The following is a 20,297-nucleotide window of genomic DNA, read 5'->3' as shown; positions in this document are numbered from 1 at the left end:
TCTCCCTCCCACCCCACTGTTCTTCTGGTCGCCATTTGGAGTGGATTCCACTTACTGGTGAATGGCTTGAAGGAACTTTCTCTGATGCTTCCTGACTTTGGCATGATCAATCTTCTTTAGCAGCTTTGTGTGTTTGTAGATAAGCCACGTTTCCCGAAGGACGTTGGCTGCAGCATTCTTGATCTGCAAGACAAAAGCGGAGACCAAGCTGCAGGTTAGTTCCCCCACCTGGCTCAGGGAGCACATGGGATGCAGTATCTTGTATGTTAGGCCTGGGGCAATGGTTTGGATTGGTCTGTACTGGTATTTTCTGAACAGAAATAACACCCTTTACAAGGGGATGATCTGGATTACTCCAAGCTGGAATTTAGAGGGACTTGGAGCCTGAATCGCACGGATTCCTTTGGATGATGCTCTGACTGACGTATTTAGGCAGGGCTCTTTATGACCTTGATCCTTCAGGTCCTTCTGGGTTGCACAGCAGGATGCAACAGGCTGTTGTGCTCCAGCTTATCTGCTGCCTGACGTGTCCATCATTGTGGTATCTGAGCACTGAGTGGAGAGCTCTGGATGTACGAGGAGGCCTACACACATAGGGGTGAGCACTAGGCAGAGCCCTCTGCCCAGGTCTCAGGCCCTCTGAGTGCCTGTGTCCTGAGGAGTTGGTCCTACAACCTGCTGAGCACCCTCCCCTCCCATTAAAGTCAGTCAGAACTGAGGGCACTCGGCACCTTACAGGACTGCTCAGCACTTGGCAGGATCGAGCCCTTGCTTGTGAGAGTGATGGGTAAGAAAGAGGGTGGGTGGCAGGTCTGAGGTGACATGGGATGAGTGGGCTCCTCCTTATGCTGACGAGGTGCTTTGCTGGGCACTTCGCAGGTGAGGCAGGAGTGGGCTGGGGACCATGCAGCAGCGTTCTTGTTTGGGTTCCCCACACTCCCCAGCCTGCTCCTCACTTTTTACCTTGCGCCTAAATGTGCAACAATCTACCCTGTGCTGGGCAGGACCACGTTCTTCATGGAATCAGTTCCAGGCCATCAAAACACCACTGAGAGTCCCTGGCAGCTAAGTTCCCTCTAAGCTGCGTGAGGGTGCAACAGGCTATCAAGAGACGCCCAGGCGTGAGAGGCGCCTCTCCTCTGGACCCAGCAAGAGAGGGCTGGGGAAGTCCTCTCTCTCCACCGTAGCCCCGGGTCAGTCTGCCCCCAAACCCCTCATCCCCGGCCCCTCCCCAGAGCCTGGAGCCCTCACCCGGCCACACCCCAATCGTCTGCCCCAGCCCTGAGCCCCCTGCAACACTCTGAACCCCTCGGCCCCACCCCGCCACACATCACTTCCATTTTGGTGTACATAACAAAATTCATTCCGCACATGGTTGTAAAAAATTAGAGGGAACGCTGCCTGGCAGATATTTATCCCTGTCCCCAAGAGGACATGGATTCTGTGTCGGCTGCCGGTGTGAACACGCCTCACGTGCAGAGCGGAATCCACCCCCAGTGCCAGCTACCCCTTCCCCACGGCAATCACACCAGTGTCACCGCTGTTTCACACACAGGTAGGTTTGGTAACACAGGAAATGGGGACAGCACCACAGCCATTTCCTGTACTTATCCCCAAGGATCAAAGCCAGAGCTTTTCCCCTTTGCAGCTCCCTCTCCCTGCTATAAAGTCACATATTCTTGTGGATGGCTCCTATATGCTGGCATGGAAACGGCTGATATCACTCAGTGCCCCACTGATTTGAGACAGACCAACAGGATACAGATGGCTAGGGACAAAGTTTTCATTTAAACACAGACATCTTGAGTAATTAGTGAGAAGAGCAGGGGGAAGCATTCCTGGGTTGCAGGCAAGACAAACGGATTTTTAATTAACTGTTACCTTTTGGGTTTTTGCATGTTTTACTGTGTCAGGAGTTTAAGCACAGATAACCACTGCTCAGACATTTCCAAAAGCATTACGGATTGCTATGGTTCTGGGGCAGGAGAACAAAGAGAGGTTGTGAGTACCAGGGGGAATTTTTATACGCAACCTCGTGTGAGTAACCAACAGCCCGGGAGACTCAGGTCCTCTGTCTACAGAACTGGCAGTGCAAGTGAAAGGTTCCTCCAGTCTCCTGGGCCCGTGTGTCTCCACCGCTTGGAGGGACTGACTGCGGGACGGCAGTCTCCATGGCTCGCTCCATCTTTGGCCTCTCTACGGAGACTGCCAACCAGCCAATCGTTTGCTTTTGTTATGGACTGAGACCCCGGCAGCAGCTGTCAGATGTTAGTGACTCTCGGTCACGTGCTTCCCACGTTCACTTGTCGCAGGTCGCACCTGAACACAGGCCTGTTCTATCAGCACCAGTGCTGGCGAGGCAATGAACCAGGCCTCTCTCTTGTGGCCACCCCCAAGCACTACGCTTTCCGTACAGGGGTTTATAATGAAATTTCACATGAGGCTGGTGGTTGTGCCCAGAGAAATCAAATCCAAGTATTTCTTAAATCAGGACTCCACATGCTCTCGTCTTGGCTAGGCAGGGCTGTCAGGAGTGGGAAAACAAGATCCTCCGCCTGCAAACACACACACAAACCACAGTGCAACACCGACATCACTGAATTTATTAACCCCCCTTCCTGGTGGCTCAATCTGAGAGTCTGTGCATGAACCTGGCTTTAAGCGTTTGCTGTTAAACTGCAGCTTTGGTGCTTTCTTTGAAATGAATTGGCCACAGACCACTTGGCACAAAGCCAGCAGATCAACGGCTACAGGAGGAAGAACAGGTTTTAACCACTGTTTGCTTTTTGTATTGCTTATGTCACCATGAACGCCACTGTGGCTGTGGTCTCCTTGCAAGGCAGGCACTCTGCATTCTCTGTTCTACACCCCTTTCCTGGCCTCCTGGGCAGCTTGCTCTTTGCAAGACATTCCTCCCCTACCAGATACTCAAGCTCCAAATGGGCACCCTGCAGAAACAAATGTCTCTTTGCAATGACACTGGGGCTGGGCCACGTGGCCCAACAGGAGTGATGGAAAGGAGGAGAGTGCAGATTTCCTAAGGAAGGAGTGAGGCACCAGAATCTCCCCAAGGCCCCTGGATGTTCTAGGGAGTACGACAATTTTATCCCTAAACCTCTCGGGGGCTCCTGGTTTTCCACCAGATTTTCCACTTGGATTTTCTCTGTAGCTGCCTTTGATTTCTGTAGGACCTAGAGCTTATTTAACAAATAAAACATACACAAGGGTTGGGGAATGGGGTGGAGAGTGAGTAACATGGGGCATTGCTCTAGTGATGAGAATGGAGAGACCGGAAAGAAAGCTGTAATGAGGGTGCATGGACAATTAGGCTTCCTCAGTTTTCCTTCCAAACGTCACTTTGAACGTTTTGTTGCTTTATAACAATCCTGGCTTTATCACCAAAAGGATCCACTGCAAAGTCCTTGGACAAATACATCCCACATCAACCTGCTGGCTTATTTTTTCACCATGTTTTAAAATCCCTTAAAAATGAGGACAGAGGAAGCTCTTTTGCTGTTCTGACTGCCCCAAGTCCCTGGCTAGGATGATCATCATTTCAGTTCTCTGCTGCTTAAGGGAGGTATCTGGTTTTGCTCCTAGATTTCTCCCTCTCTTCAGCAGGAGGGCACTGCATTGCACTCAAGCTTTGTGTAACGTTCTTTATCTTTGACAGTTTCAATGCCCTACCAGTGGTCTCTATCTCCTCTACGGCAAAGTCTCCACAGGATCCAGACACATTTGAAAATTGAGTTTCCAAGTCATGATGCTGAGCCAGTCCAAAGTCACTGCCATCTCACTCATACGAAAAATTGCTGGCACCACTCGCATTTGAAATGACATTAAGTACAGTCACCACAGGGAATAAAGTCATTATACACTGCCAGATTTCTAGTGCATGCCTATTGCTAGGCTGCTCAGACTGGGTCCTCAGTGATTTTCCCCTCCTCTGAGGAACTCTCTCATTCATGCTGGTGAAATCCAGACTTAGGGCTGGTCTGTACTTACGGGGCTGTACCGGTGCAGCTGCGGCTCTGTAGAGCTTAGTGGAGACACTACCTACGCCACGGAGAGCGCCTCTCCCCTCGGCGTAGGTCCTCCACCTCCCCAAGAGGCAGTAGCTGTGTGCATGGGAGTAGCCCTCCTGCCAACATAGTGCTGGCTGCACCGGGGGTGAGGCGGTGTAAGGGGGTGGATTTTCCATAGTTACACCAGCACAAGTTCGTAGTGTAACTCGGCTAAAGTCAGGGGAGTTGCACTAGTGCCACGCTGGTGTAAGTGGAAAGATTAGACTCAGTGTGCTTTGCAAGGATCATCCACTCTGACTCATTAAAAGTTAATGGGCCAAATTCAACCCTCATGTAAGCAATTTCCCTTCGCTTCAGCTGAGTTGCACCGACTTATACAAGTGTGAACCTGAATACTCACGGCGAGAGGCGTAAGTGTGCTGGCTCCATCCTCTCCTCGTGGAGCGGCTCCCTGGCTAGACTCCCCTACAGCTGTCAGAACCTACGGCTACCTGCTGCACTCCAGGCTGGCTTGCTCTAGGCATCATTCTAGCTCAACACGAGGGCTCATCTGGAGGCTCTTGAAGAAAATGGAAAATGGCTTTAAGAATGAACTCCCCCGGACAGAGGGGCAAGGGGGGTGTGTGTCTGCGAGTGCTAGGCCACAATTAACGAGATCACTGTACCTCCTGTTTTACCTCTGGAAGCTTCCGTGCGGGGAGCATCCCAGACATCCCTGCACTGCCCTGAGTGGGAAAAGCTTCTGGCTCTGCAACTTTCCCTCCAGCCCTTTTTGGGATCAGAGACATGGGGCCAAATTCTGTGCTGATGTAAATGGATGAAATTCTACTGAAGTCAACAGAGCTGCACCCATTCATCCCAGCAGAAAAGTTAGTCCAACTTATGGTAAACCCCAGATTTGATGTTCTGTCAAATCCTAGACTAGATGACCTCCTGAGGTTCCTTCCAACCCTGATATTCTGTGATTCTATGATCCCTCTGCTGGCCACCCTGCCTGGCCAGCATGGCTTTAAATAACACGATGTCTTGTTCGCTTATAGCCAGTTCTTTAGGAGACGTTTCCACTCTCCTACAGCACAGGCAGAATAAGTCCTATCAAAGGATTTGAAACTTGCAGTAAACAAACAAAACTACATTTTATAATGAATGTATCAAGCTATCTATTTGTATGATGGATTCCTTTGTTTAGTACTTGACTCTGTGCCCCTCTCAGCCCTGTAGTGCTCAGTTACTGTAGGTATCCCTTCTGCCTTACTGTCTGGCTGAGCTTTTTAGATCATGAGATCTTTGGAGCAGGGCCAGCGTCTTCCTGGGTGTCTGTACAGTGCCGAGTACACAGTGGTACCATCCCAGCATAAAGAACGACTAGGAATTGGATGGGCAGCTGTCTGAAATACTGGCCCTGCTGCTGAAGTACAGAGAACCTTGGAGTGATCATTAGGCCCTGCCCAGCTGGGATCCAAAGCATGTAAACAAGCACTGTGCTTCCAGTCAGCATAGGCCTGCTCTGGAGAGATGAGGAGGAAGATCCTCCTCTGAGAGGGGAAAGGCTGCCTGTCTCCTCTTAGGACAGGGTTATTTCTAAATCAGCCTGTGGCACTTCCTCTGCTCAGGTAAACAGTTGGGCATTCCCAATTTTCCTAAGTCCTTGTAAACTAGAGACTTTTGGAGCAGAAGATTGAGAGAGAGCTGGTGTTATTTGCTCATTACAGACTTGACAGCTCCTCTTCCAAGTCTGCACAGCATTCAGACCATGTACGGATTATACAATTTATTTTCTATTATGCGACAGCAGTTGCCGTGCCACTGTAATGTGAAGTAGGCTGTACTTTTTGTATCGACAGCAGAGGAATATGTCCCTGAACTTTCCTTTTGACCGCTGTATATTCGCCTTAAAAAAAACAAAACAAAAAACTCCACCTCCACCAACACAATTTATAGTCAAAGCAAAACAGCTCAACTCTCATGAGTAATTCCCCCGTGAAACGGGGCTGCAGGGACAACTGGGCATGCATTGCTATGACTCCACAATAAAAATCCCTCTATGCTGAATGTAGGCTGCCGAGGAAGAAAGCAAGAGCTCAGTTTCTAATGATGCTATCAATGTGCGGCAGCCTTACAGAGGCCGGTTGAGCACAGCAGGGCTTTGACACTGGTGGTGGTTCAGATCTTCTTGGGAAAAATATTCGTGATCTTCATGCAGACAGAAGTGTTGGGAAAACTTGCCACAAAAGCTGTCCTTAAATAAACAGCTCGTGACTTGTCAATGTGCTCCACTGCTCTGTGATGGACACATCTCTGCCTACTCTACATGAGTGTTTTCCCCTTTGATTGCTGTCTTTGCAAGCAGACCTGCACCAGTGCACCTGTTCAGTGATCTTTTGAGCTCTGGCCCAGAGAGGAGACTTTGGTTTTTCATTTTATCTAGCCACTTCCATAAGGAAGTGAGGAAAATTACCTGGAGTGACCAAGGGGGGAAATGATTTAGAGAAGGGCACTTTGGAGAGGAAAACATTCCTGCAGAAATGTGGGGAAACAGAAACACTGCAGCATTCCAGGACAGTTTTCTGTCAGGGCCCAAGAAAAGCTTATAGTGCAAATGGCCAGCGGCCCCCTTCAGCCAGCATTGTTGATGCTTGAGGAGTTTCTGGGTACATGCACGTTTTCTCCTCCCTGATCAACCTCCGGTCTCATTGACTCAGTGATGCCACAATCTAGTTTACAAGATGAGAACTGTCAGGCCAGACTCTCAGCAGGCCTAAAGCAGCATTGTTCCATTGAGATCAAAGTGGATTTACACCAGCTGGTTTAAGGCTTCTCCTTGCTGTTATGTTTGGGGATTTTTACCCCAACTAGCCGTGACAGATGCCCCACCGCCCGGAGCACCTTACCCGCTTCGTCAGCTGAGTGTCCATCATGAAGTTGTGCACATGTTTCTCGGCTTTGGTGAGCTCCAGTTTCCTGGCCACCACGGCCACCACCAGGGCAGTGCAGCCAGCCCCCTGCCATGGGAAAACCAAGGGAGGAGAGAAGAAGGCAAAGAGTTAATTGTGGAGCAGTGAGTGGCCCCCTCCTACTTCCAAAATGACCCACTTGCCTTCCCGCAGAGGGACGCTTGGGATGAAACATTGCAGGGATGGTGCTTTGCATGGCCACAGCCCCATCCACCCGAGGCTTTCCTAGCCATTTACATACATTAATTAAACTTCTCCCCCCACCTCCTTGTTCAGCAGGTCATATATTTAATTACTCCAGTGAGGAGATCCCATGGGGTCAGCCACCCGCAGTGCTGGACACGTGTCCTTGAGCGGCTGCTTGTGTAACTAATGGACCATGCTGCTGGTTGGTAGGGGGTCATCAGGAAACCTTCGCCCTGTCCTGACCCTCCCAGGAGGCTTCAAAGCTGCACTCAGTACTCCAGCTCAGCTGATGCAGTTGGCATAGTGCCACTGAGCTAAGGAGCTGGCCCCACTGCCTTTAGGAGTAGAGCATCAGGACTAGGGTGCATTTCGGGCTCCTGGAGGAAGTCTGTTTTGTGGGGACGAGGGAAAGGGACATCAGGACTCCTGGGTTCTATTCCCAGCTCTGGAAAGGAGCATGGGCTAGTCATCAGACCCAGGGGAACTGGGCATCAGGACTCCTGGGTTCTGTTCCCAGTTCTGGGTGGGAATGTATGCTCACAACTAAGCCAGGAGGACTAGGAGCCAGGACTCCTGGACTCCATTCACTGCTGTGGGAGGACTGTTAGTGCAGACAACCGGGACTCCTGAGTTTCTTACCCTGACTCCCTGTGTGACCTTGGCAGCATATTCCTTCCCCTCAGTTTCCCCATCTGTGAAATGGGAATAATGACACTTACTGGCCTGACTAAACCCTTTGTTATTTAACAAATAGCTTCCCTTGTGAGAGAGTCATGAAGGAAGCCCTGTGCGTGTCTCCTGCATTAGCCTGCAGGGCCACGCGGCTGGGAAGAAGATGGATCAAACACCCCAGGAGGTTTGCAGGCACACTCCCTCACTCTCTCTCAATCCCTGTTTTCTCTCATGGAGCTTCACAGAAAAAAAACCTGCCTATCCTTTTAGCACAGCTGAAGCTGGCACCTTCTCCTTGGCTCTTCCTAAGCGATTCCTTTAGAAAAGGCTGCTGGCACCCTGCACATTGGTCAGCTCCCCATTTTTACTACAGTGAGGCTCCGCAGAGAAATGAGATCATGTGAATCACTTTCTCTGTCTCGTCCTCCCTCCCCCCTTCTCTCTCCCCCTAAACAGTGACAGCTGGTAGCTCCTTTTTACCAGGCAATTACAGTAGGAACGGTGCCCGTTTGAGTCAGGATATGTTCTATTTGGCAAACGGAGAGCCCAGTTGGTAGCTATTATCTCCTGGATATATTTGGCTTTAAAAGCAAAAGGTGCCAACCTGAAAGCGTGTGTGTGTCCGTCCGCCTCCCCCATGCTGCGTGGCAGAGACTGTGACCTTGGGGAGTGACCTTTAATTAACTCAAGAGTCATTAACAAACACCCCAGTCTGAGTTGAATCCTGCAGCTCTCCTGTAAGGCTCCGTATGTACACGTTTTATTCCCTCCGTTCCCTTGGAGTGGAGGTTCTTCTGGTTCACCCAGTCTAGCTTGGGATTGGACATCTGCCCTTAGCTGTGAGGCTAACTTGGGACCAGTTCACTGCTGCAAGCGATTTTTGGTATTGCTCTTCTCTTCTGCCATGCCCATCATGGTGGTGTCTGAGCTCTGCAGACCCACCCTGGATCTAACCACCAGGCTGATGTCTTTTACAGAGTGCACGTCCAAACATTACAGATATGCCCGGCATCTGTGCCTAGGGCCTGCCTGCCTTCGCTCCTCCAGACAGGACTTTCCATCGGATCGGGGGCAGGGTGTTTCAGGCCATGCCTCAGATTCACAATAACTCCTGGTTTCTCTTTCAGAGCTTGGTGGGACATGTGCAGCGCCCCTGGGGAGCTTCCAGCCTCTGCCCCTCTGAAAATCCGACCACAGACTCGCTGGAACCACCGCTTCAATTCCCGCTGGGAGGACTCAGCCTTCACCGGGAAGTGATGGAGGCTCTGTCTGTTCTACATGGACCTGGCATGATTCATAAGCCCTGGGGTCACTGGGGAAACATTTCCTTCCTTCCCTGGCTTTTGTGCAGTTAATTATCACCCTCCACCCCAAAAGTGACTTCACTCAGGGATGCTGTGTGCATTAGCCTGGGATCTGCAGAGATGCCAGGGGTTGTATCGAGAAGCTGTGGTTAGAATAAGGAGCAGGGGGATAACAATATCCACGCTTCTTACATTTTCATTCTCTTCCCCTTTCATGTTCCGAACAGACAGCGAACTAAACCTCACAACCATGCTGAGAGCTGAGTGCTATCACCTCCATTTTACAGATGGGGAAACTGAGGGACAGAGCGAGGCAGGGACTCACCCAAGGTCATTCAGGGAGTCGCTGTTAGCCCGAGGATTAGAACTCAGGAGCTCCTGGCTCCGGCGTGTGTTCTTTCCACGAGAGGTAACACAATCTCGCTAATCCTCTAAGGCCGTGGTCTCCAAACTGGGGTGCGCGAGATGATCCCGGGGGGGTGCAGTGGCAGGAGCACTGCCGCACGGCACTCCGCTGTTTTTGTTTCTTCGGCGGCAGCTCCGCACGTCCAAGGCTGGTGTTCCCCTCCAGTGGGCCACCTGCGGTAAGTCTTCCGTCAGTGGCGCGTCTGCGGCAGGTCTTCCGCTCTTCACCCTGGGGGTGCGCGAGCCAAAAAGTTTGGAGACCACTGCTCTAAGGAAACAGCTCACAGATGGGGAAACTGGGGGTCTCTCCCCTGTTATTCCTGCGTACGTCTACACTGAGTTTTAAAACCTGGGGCAGCAAGTCTCAGAGCCTGGCTCTACAGACTCAGGCTCATGGAGCTCATGCTGGGCATTACGAAAAGCCGTGCAGGTGTTCGGGCCTTGGCTGGAGCTCAGGTTGTGAGGCCTAGGACAGTTCCTCAGAGTCTGTGCTCCAGCCTGAGCTGTAATGGCTGCACTGCTGTTTCCAGCACCCCAGCAGCCCGAGCTGGTAGAAGCAGGTTCTGAGGCACAGCTGGTGTTTTGTGATCCATGGGCTCTGCTGACAGGTGGTCCATGGATTGTAATGGCAGGGGCTGCACTGGAGGGCTCCTTGTGGTTCATGAACCCCTGGGGCTCAAAAAACAGCAGGCTTGACTGTGATAGGCAGCATAGGTGGGCCCCCTGTGTATTTCACAGCATATTTAACCACGCTGGAGGGCGCTATACAATCCTCTGGGTCCCAGGAAAGCAGGGGCACTCAGGTCCCCACTGTTCTGGATCAAAGCATGCTAAGATCAAACTAGGCCATTGGGTGCCTGTGACAAACTCTCCTTTTTGAGATGATGGTGGAGGCAGCCAGCTTAACTCCATCATCAGGGCAGCTCTGAGCAGGCAGCTTCCCTGACGCCTGGCTCCCTGTATGCTTAGCCACACTCACAGCTAAGCCTGACCCTTGTTGCTTCTGTTCAGCTGGGGAGCGATGCGATTATCTCATGTCCTCCCAGCTGCAGGAACTCACACGCCAGAAGATGCTGCTTGCTCTCCTCCACTGCGGCTGGCTGAGCAGAGGGACTGATCTGTCAGCTGTGGCAGGAAGCGCCACGGGTTGTGGCAGACGCTAACAGACTCGTTTTCTGGCTGTTTGCTGGGAAGCGTCACTCACACTCCTCCCGTTTGGCTGGCATTACCGTGGCAGCAGCCAGATCAAGCACTTTCCCAGGCTAGCGAGCGCTCCCCCGGGGAGCTGCATTCAAAGGGTCTGTGCGTGCGGCACAGCACAACAGCAGCAGGAGCCAACCATGGAGGCAGGACTAAAACCCAGACACTGAGGGGTAGTTTCTGGCATGTTGAAAATTACCCTTCTTGAGAGTCCGGCAAGCCTGGGATTCTAGGGGCCAGAGAGGGAGGGGGAACCAGTTGCTCGCACAGAACTTGGAAAATCTGTGAACTGGTAAGTCAGTGGAGCAAATTCATGCCTCAGTAGTTTGGCACAGACCCCCGGGACATGCTAGCCAGCGAGTGAGTCCCACAGCACTGCTCCAGCCTGATGCACTAGATCCCACTGTGCCCACCCTTAGTCCCACTCAGTAGCTAGGTGCAGCCCCTAGAGGAGGGGTCTTGCAAGGGAGGCAGGCAAGTCCAGCCGGCACAGTGAAGAGGAGCAGAGGGATGATGCAAGAGGAACCCTTGGAATGACACAGAGCTGGGCTTGGAAATACCTGATGCTGTGTGTGCTCGGAAATGTGTTAGGGGAGCAAGCTGAGGCCTGGTCTATCACTGAAACGTCAGTCGCCCTACCTCCGTGAGAAACCCACACCCCTGAGAGCAGCCGTTCAGCCAACCTGAGCACCGGTGGAGCTGCTGCGAGCTCGCCAGAAGGATTCTTCCATTGACTGAGATACGGCCTCATTGAGAGTTGCATTAAATACAGCAACAGGAAAACCCCCTTTGTCAACAGCATGAGTGTCTACACTACAGCCACAGCACTGGAGTGGCTGCAGTGTAGACACAGTATAAGCCTGTCTCTCTGGAGTTCCCAACTGCTGTTCTGGCCTTTGTGCACCTCCTGTGGGCCTGCATCCAGGGCTGTGGACCACTTAAACCCCCAAGGTAGAAGCAGGGCTTAATTGGTGCATAGGCCTCATGCAGCTGCTCAGCACAGGTAGATTTTTACCCAGATTTCGGTGCACCCCACAGTGGTTGCTGGGATCTCTCCTGACGATAGAAAGGAGGAGTAGAGAGAAGACACCTCCTCATCCCCAGCACCCAATGATTGGGGAGGGAAGACTGGGCCAGATCCTGAGCAGTGCCAATTTACACCAGCTGCGGACCTGGCGCTGTCTATTGAATGGAGGAGCGGAGACCCACACAACAGTTCCAGTGCTCTCTTGGTGGATGTTGTGGCATTTGCCTGGTGACAGTGTGTCAATACGCAATAGTGCTCAGTCAAGATCATGCTGCATCATGGCCCAACAGTGCAGCACAGCACCAGGACCTCCCACACAGACAATTTTGTGCATCTTCATTCGATAACGACCCATCCATCTCTCTAGTGAGTCAAGGTTGCACACCTCCAGCTTTGAGTGCCTCTCAGCTTCTCCTTCAGGCTGGCTTCCATGAGACATCTCCAGCTGGAGAACTCTAGAAGCTGGAACATATCAAGAGGATTTTGGAGAGGGACCCGGTACCTCTCTCTCAGCCCTGGGAGAACTGACCCCATTAGCTTAGTTTATGGAACACAAACAAAATGAAATATTAATGAAGAGGTGAAAATGACAAACGGAATGAGGGGGTGTGGAGACTTCACAGCTGGCTTCTTTTCGCTCCAAAGGATTCCTTACAACAGCTGGAGTAGCTCCAATGTGATTGAAACCAGCTGGCACAGAGCAGTTTTAGGATGGAATCTAATCCCCACAAGTCCACTAGGGATGCTCACCATCTCTGTTCTGACAAACAGCTCTAGGAACCAAGCACCAGCCTGCTCCAGATGTTGGCTTGTCCTGGAGATAGCCCTACCTGTGACGGGGGTGGGTCACCCCAGCCTCCTGTACCAAATCCACCCATCCTCTGTTGGCCTGGAAGCTCAGAGTCTGCTTTGCTTCTCTCTTAGAGCGAGATTGAGAGATACTCCTCTGCAGGCAATGTCATTGCACTGGGGGAATCAGCCCCAGTTCTCACTCCTGCTCGCTCTGGTACTGCAGCCTAGAGCCAACAGGGCCTCCAGAGGCCACTGGCTGGACACCGCGCTGCTGGGTACTTTCCAAATGCCTAGCCAGACAGGCGAGCGGTGCGACGCCGTGAGGCATCTGCCATGGCGTCTCCTCATGAAATGCAGAGGCGCTCCAAGTGTTTGCTGTGGTGGGTGAAACTCCCTGGTAGGCAGGAGCCACAGTGCTCTGACCCGCTTGGTGGCTAATCACCACACGGTTACTGGGAACTCTGCAAGATGCCTGTTATTAAACCTAATCACAGCACCCGCACATGCAGGCCTAGTCGTGGCTTCCATGGTAACCAAATGGGGAGGCTGCCTTTAACTAATTACTGTAATCATCCCCGGGAGCCTGCATAGGAAGGGTGTGGCTGGGGAGGGAGGGGAGAGAAATGACTCAGCAAGAGATTCCTTCATGCACAAGGTGTCCATGAGGACTAGCGCCTGCCTGGGTAACCCTATGGAGCTGTTGGCCTGAACAGGGGCTAAGGAGCAGAGTTCCCAGCATCCAAGTGTACATGAAAGAGGAACAGGCTTTGGCTAGTGACATAAATGGCTGTGGGACTCTGACACCGGCTGTAAAACAGCAGGTAGCCATGGCTGGTTAGTTTAGCTTGAATAAGGAAAACGGGGAGCGTTATTTCATGCCAAAGCAAGGATCCTAGTGTATAATACACAGCGAGAGTCACCCTCTTCAAGGCCCATCGCAGGCTGCTGAGGAGTGAGGTGGCTGGAATAGTTTGTTGTACCAAGTGAGATTTCATTCCGCTAATAAAAACATTCTCCCCCCGCTTCATTCTGCCAGTAACACGTAGCATTGCAAGGAGGCAACTCTGCACACTGAGGAAGAGACTCGCTTTCCACATCTTTTCTTGAGCTTGGCCACAGAAGCTGGGGGGGTTTGATAGTCAGTCAGTGAGACAGTCCGGGGATAGTCAGTCAGATGCTCTGCAGCTCAGTGCGGGGAGAGAAAGGCAGACGCTTGTAAAAACCAGTGGCTGAGAGGTTGGCCTGTCTGGGACAGCTGCCAAACCCCACTGCTGGGCACTGAGTGAGGGATGTTTCTGTCGCACAGATCAGGGTTTATGTGGAGTTGCTCTGCTGAGATCCAGAAAACTTGTGTCACACAGTACTGTTCAGCAGCCTTTCCTCAGTGGCAGCTGGATCTGTGCCCCTGCCCCCGTACTTGTTCTAAAGACTCACCTGTGCCCATTATTTATCCGCAGCTCATCCTGTGTTGCTTGGCATTATCTGCTGTTTTAGAACCTGCCTGCTTAGTGGGCAGGTCTCGCTGCCACACTGAGGGTTGGCAACCATTGCTGGAGCCCAGTATTGCTGAGACACTATACACACTGCAGCCTTCCCACCCAGCATAGCTCCGTGCATCCGCTGGCTACAGAACTGGGCCCATGGTACTTTGGCAACTGTGTACTTTGTGGGCTTTTCAGGTATCCTGTAACATACACACACACACACACTCCATAGTTGTGTGTCAAGATCTGGAAAACACCTGTTAGATCCTGTCCAAGTGTCATTCATTCCTCAGACAAAGGACATGTCAGATCCATGGAAGCCCAACGCAGTGATCCAGAGTCCGGAGTGAGTTCCACCACTGAGTGCTGGCCGGCCCGGGAGACCTCCCGTTCGCCCCATTGTCCCAGTGCATGCAGCAGTTCAGATTAACTCTGTGAGTTTTACTTACTGTTGATGAGGGTTTGACCTCCCCAGCTCCCAGCATCCTGATTGCTCACAGTCTTGCCAGCTTTCAGCAGCAGAGCAGCAGGAGCAAAAGCTGTGAAGTCTTGCTCATGGTCAGACTAGCTGAGAAGCTCCCAGCCAGTGGGGAAGGAAGGGGGCTCTGTAAAATCCCCCAAACAAAACCTGTCTTGTCTTGCTTCCCAAGCTGTAGCTCTGGATTAGACCCTGGAAGGGGCATCAGTGGAGTCCTAATGGAGCCCTATCCAGTCCTTGACTAAAGAGCCTCAAGGAGTGTGTTCTAAAAACGGGAAGGAAATGGAGGCAGGATCTCCATGGCTCAGTATAGGAAGGACCCAGTGGGTGGGTGTGAGGGGCAATCTGCTGGCTCCAGCTCCCTGAAGCTTTGCTCTGGATTGTGTACTTTCTCCCCTGGACCGCTTCCCTGAGAAAACAGCCTTACCATGATGCCGGTGAGGAGACAGACGCCTTTCCCACAGTATGTGTGAGGCACCATGTCACCGTAGCCAATGGAGAGGAACGTGATGGAGATGAGCCACATGGCACCCAGGAAGTTGCTGGTCACATCCTGCTGATCGTGGTACCTGCCAAGGAGATGTACACCTCAGTGTAGCAGGACAGAACAGGAAACCAGTCATCTCACAGAACTCTCCCCCTCCCCCCGCCCGGGGGGTCTCTGCCAGGTCAGATAATGGTGCTTATGGAAATAGGGCCTTGTCTATCCACTTTCTAGTCCCCAGTGTCAGCAGGCAGCTGCAGAAGACACCAAGCAAGCACTGTCTTGTTCCTGCACAACCCATCCCTGCAAAATTGACTGGTCAAAAGGGCATTTTCAGTGGCCTCAGGTTACAATCTTCCCATGCTGGATGTCTGCAACCCTGCCTCTGTATGGCATCAGGACCACATCTTTGAACCATTCACTGCCATAGCAGCTGGGCTTAAAAGATTACTTGCAGCAAGATTATGTAATCAGATAGGCGCCCACCCCTCTCCAGATGTAATTAACCTTGGCCTGAAAGCCTCTGGACTCACCCAGCATGAGACCATACTGCAAAATAGGGAATAAATATTAATAATGCAACAGAATGTGCCCCAGCTGCAGCAATTTCACAATTTCCTCATAAGAAACCCCCCATGCGCGCACACACAGAGCAAAGACTCAGCGGAAAGATTTTGCTTTCAGTCAGCGTTGCAGTCACGTTTTAGCGAAATACCCTCCAGCTCCATCTGCACTGGGGCCAGGCTGCTGGGCAGGGATGTCTGTCTGATGGGGAAACAGACGTGACTGAATGGAGAGGAGAGAGGCAGGCTGAGAGCGGCTACTGCTGCTCTGTTCCTACCAGTTGCTCAACCTGTCAAGGTTCCTCATGAACTTTTCATTTACATTTGAACTCACAGCACAATGTTGTCTCCTGCAAACTCATTATCGCCACCTCCCTGCGAGTGATGCAGACCTCATGAGAACAAATTCCTTCCCCTCCTGACAGAACTGAAATGCACCTGTGCCAGTTTACAGCTTTGATAACTTTCCCTACTTGGGCTCAAGCTGGCACGGAGACTGTCTGCATTATGGGTGTCTGACAGCAATGGCAGCTCGCCTCCAGCGTTCATGTGAAACTGGCCCTGGATTATGGATTTAGCATGCACATGCCCCCTGCAAACAAGCACAAACTAACAGAGCGTGCTGATGATTTCAACCCCTTCCTGTGGCTTTATACGTCATTCTGAGCTTCTCTGGTTAGCAGCTCGGTCACCAGGCGAGAGGCTTGTAAAACAACCCAGAGCAAGCAAATGACAATAGTATCAACCCAATATTAATGTATTTTTCCTGACTTCTGTTCCTGCACCTACCCACATGCACACCCGGCCACTGACAGGTTAGGGAGACTAGAGACCCAGTGTCACATTAACCAATGCCCCCTGCTCTGCTCCCACATCCTCCTGGCTCTTTCCCTGGCTGCCCCCCAGGGAAGGGGGTCAGGTTCCCCTGCAGGAAAACTTATGCCCAATCCTGCAAAGACTTGTGACTGCGCTTTACTCGAAGCATGTGAGGATTCAGTGGCACTCCTAGCCTCAGCTAGTAACTCCAGGGAAACTTTGTAATGTTTCCATTGCCATGTTCCGTCCTTTGGACAAAACACCGAATTCTGGTCAGTTTCCTATCCCTGACAAGGTCAACAAACTCTCTGGCTGGCCCCCAGAGCCTCAGCTGCTTCTCTTCCTGTTCCTGTACACCAGTGAGACCTGCTCCTCTGGCCCCCAGTCTCTGCAGGCCAGCTTGTCACAGGCCTCTGCCAGATTCTCAGGCTCAGTTCAGGCCAGGCCAGACCAGACCATCTCCTCGGCAGTAACTGAGCCTGTAACCTGGGGGAGATGAACTGGAACCGCTCGCCTGGCTTGGATGGTGTGATCCAGCAGCAGTAATGCATCAGCGTACACAGCAAAGGACTCTGGTCTGGTTACTGCTGTTCTCTTTCCCTGGCTGCAGATCCAGGACACCTTATCCTTTCGAACAACCTAGCTAGGTTTAAGATGGAGCTTGACAAGTTTATAAACAACATTCTATAAGGGGTTGCCTGCAACAGCAGGGAGCTGGACTCCATGAGCCAGGTGCTCCCTTCCAGGCCTATGTTCCAACTGCTCAAAAAACCAGAAGCTCCGACTAGTGAGGAGCAGCCTAGCCTGCTGACCTTGTGGGGCTTTGCACGGTCATGCCAGATGGCACCCCCAGCCTCTCACTGCTCTGCCCCAGAAGAGTGTTCGAACCAGCTGCCCTCTTCCAGCCACTCTGAGCAGTGCGGACGAACTTCTAGTGGAGGAATCCAATCTAGACCTCTCCAACAGAGGGCAGGTGGCTGGGATGTAAGCACTCCAGGGTGGAGTGTTTTAAAGAGGAGACTGGCATTGGTCTGCGGGCGGCAGAGGGCATAGCCCAACATGCTGTTACCATGATTGCTTTCTGCACAGGTGCAATGGTAGTCGAGACTGGAAGCCACTTCCAACAAGCAGCAGCAACCTGGTGTATACGGAGCCTCTCAGAGGCACCCAGCTTTGTGATGCAGTTCCGAATAGCCTGCTTTCCAGACGTGATGAGAACCACAGCTCCTGTTGTCTTCAAGACCCAGCTGTGACTCCATAGTTTCCTTTGACTTCTCCATCTGCTTGCTGTGCTCAAGATGTTTATTTCCAGGCCCCTTTGGAGAAGAGGGGATCAGATGCTTGATGGGGTGCTGTGGCTGGATCTGCCAAGGCCTGTTTGCTTCTCCGGGGCGGGTTTCTCTCAGCTTCCTTGTGAAATCATTAAGGGAAAACAGATGGAGTTTTTGGCAATTTCCTCCAAATCAATTTGTCCAAGTTTCTCAACTCAGAACTCTCTGGACTATTTTATTATTTTTATTTCCCCAAGTCTCCTTATCTGGAGAGTCTAATGAAATATGCAAGCATAAAAAAATGTTGACAAGAATCTGTTTAATATCACATTCCCCACCCTAGTATTAGCATAGAGAGACGTCTAGTGGTTAGAGCAGGGGACTGGGAGACAGGACTCCTGGCTGCTGTTCCCAGCTCTTGGAGGAGAGTGTGATCTAGTGATTAGAGCAGGAGACTGGGGGTCCCAACTCCTGGTTTCTTTTGCCGGCTCTGCCACTTGGGGAAGACACTGGGCCTCAGTTCCCACAAAAGGGGATAATGATATTTGGCCCCCCACAGGGATTAATGTTTCCCTGCAGTGCTCTGGGTCAGAGCTGGAGAACGCTATTGAAGTGCAAATTAGGAACAGGGCTATTTGTTTTCTATATGGATGAGAGGCTTCTGATGTATATAACAGTGCTAGAGTCAGTGCAGTCCCCTACTCCTAAAGTAGGAGGATCAGAGGCAAAAAATGCCTGCTTTGTAGAAGACCAGACTTCCCCTCTTGGTTACAGACTCTGAGTTGCAGTAACAAAGCTGTTCCGGGGTGAAAGAGACCACAAGTCATTGGCTTGCCCAGTGCTACTGAAGCAGCCCAATGCAGGGCTCTGAGTGCAAGTCTCCAGAGTATTGTGAAGGCCGCATGCTCCACCCTCGGAGGAGGGAGCGCCTTGCATCATCTGGGTGGCTCTGGCTGATGCAGAGTGGTACAGAGGCTGTAGCAGAGGGGAGCTGTGTTCAGCCCTCTTCCCTTGAGGAAAGATCACCAAGGTGCAGGGTCCCTGGGAGAAGGAGGTGGGAAGACCTCCATGTCCCGAATGCTGGGAGAGAGGAGGCAATGTTCTCAGATGATGCTGGTGGCTTCATTTGATAAAGCCTCATTTCCTGAGCTTGCCTGCAGCTCAGTGTCCCTCTCTCCAGTCCCATAGGAGCTGTTCTGAAAAGCACTTCTGAGAATGCTGACTCCCACTGGGCCAGCCAGCTATCTGGGAAGTCACATGCTGCAGTGTGGCTGACTGGGAAACCAAAGGATGTGGGAAGCCTCCTGTGCTGAGGGGAGTTGCTGAAAACAGCTTCATAACTTTTTTTATCAAAGTTAAAGACAGTCTCCCACCACAACATGAAGACAACTGTGCCAGTTGTGACCCACCTGGGGATGCTAGACTAGAAAAACCAGACAGGCTCCCCCCCAGTGCACAGCAGCACTCTCTGGGAACCAGAAGGAGACGGGATACTTGCTCTTAAGCAAACGTCTAGGGAGCCAGTGTCTAGCTAGAGGTTATAGGAAGTCAGAAAGGCAGGTCCCAGAGGCCCTGGCTCGAATCAAAACAAGCTTCTCTCTTGCCATAGTATGTCTCAGATGCATAGATTCCAAAACCAGAAGGGACCACTGATCATGTAGTCTGACCTCCCATGTAACACAGGCCATAGGACTTCCCACACTTCATTCCTCTTCAAGCTAGCGCACAGCTTTTAGAAAAAAACAGTGTCTGCCAACGACGAGGCAGTCCAGGAACGCTGCACGGACTCAGGGGCCGCAGAAAGACCCAGCCTTCCCGGGCTGCATTTGCAGAAGGGCAGACAGAAGTCACCGTTGAACCATACCCTGTGAGGAGATCCCAGTGCCATCTATTCACCTCCCTTTCTCTGCACAACCAGTTACATGGGACCAGTGTGCAGCTGTGCCAGCTGTGCACTCATCTTGCAGTATCACAAAAGCCAAGTGTGCAGCTGTCGCATAGGAGACTCCAAGGTAAACCCAGGGGCTGCAAGAAGGAGTGTTGTCAGTTCAGTAGGCGGTGCTCTTTCCCCGAGTCACTTCCAGCTAAGGCCAGTCGATCTGTAAAATGCTCTGCCATCTTTCTGGATAAAAGATGCTATATAAACAGAAGATAGTGTTAGGATCTTGTACCCCGGGAAAGAAATCCGCCAGCACACAGTCCTACCCTCTAGACTCAGCATGGCCAACAGCAGAGCCGTAAGCCCGGAAACCCCTTAACCTGAGCGAGAGGGAATAGTCAGTAAGCAGAGTACTCGAGGAGTCCTGGGCTGGAGGAAGCAAGCAGAGTACCACACTCAGCGAAGACAATTGCAGTTCTCCTCAATACCTGTGCAGCTTGGCTGCTCCGTATCACACTCCAGCACAATGCAGTGCATCTGGTCAACTCCATACGTAGCCATGGATAGCAAGATGTTACTGCAGCGAGGGATGGAGGTGAACTCATGAATCCCAGCTCTGTTTGAGGCAATTGCCAATACCAAGAATGCTACTCCAGCCTTGCTCTCCACTATGCATCGAAACCATCGTCTGCTGTACGTGCTCACACCCTCCCGCAGGCAGATTTTCACTTGGTGGGTTACGTCTTTCTCTGCTAAC

General features: G+C 51.8%; 1 protein-coding gene and 1 long non-coding RNA gene across 13 annotated transcripts in view; one reads left to right on the top strand and one right to left on the bottom strand.

Moving 5' to 3' along the window:
- Positions 1-20,297, bottom strand: part of KCNN3 (potassium calcium-activated channel subfamily N member 3) — a 79,246-nt gene that overhangs the window by 8,790 nt on the left and 50,159 nt on the right. For 2 of the 11 annotated variants that reach the window (XM_037883389.2, XM_037883396.2), the window contains 3 exons: positions 14,955-15,096; positions 6,917-7,027; positions 56-183 (listed from right to left, as the gene is read on the bottom strand). In XM_037883389.2, the coding sequence (XP_037739317.1) occupies positions 56-183; positions 6,917-7,027; positions 14,955-15,096 (381 nt within the window). The other 9 variants (XR_006287319.1, XM_043535137.1, XM_037883395.2 and 6 more) reach the window with 9 other exon arrangements.
- The window catches only part of LOC114021300, a 67,539-nt gene that overhangs the window by 29,620 nt on the left and 17,622 nt on the right, over positions 1-20,297 (top strand). The gene's annotated exons all lie outside the window — the stretch shown is intronic.

Source organism: Chelonia mydas, chromosome 24, assembly GCF_015237465.2.
Source record: "Chelonia mydas isolate rCheMyd1 chromosome 24, rCheMyd1.pri.v2, whole genome shotgun sequence".
Lineage (NCBI taxonomy): Eukaryota > Metazoa > Chordata > Testudines > Cheloniidae > Chelonia > Chelonia mydas.
Note: the sequence above shows the minus strand (reverse complement) of the source record. Positions and strands in the feature narration are given on the sequence as shown.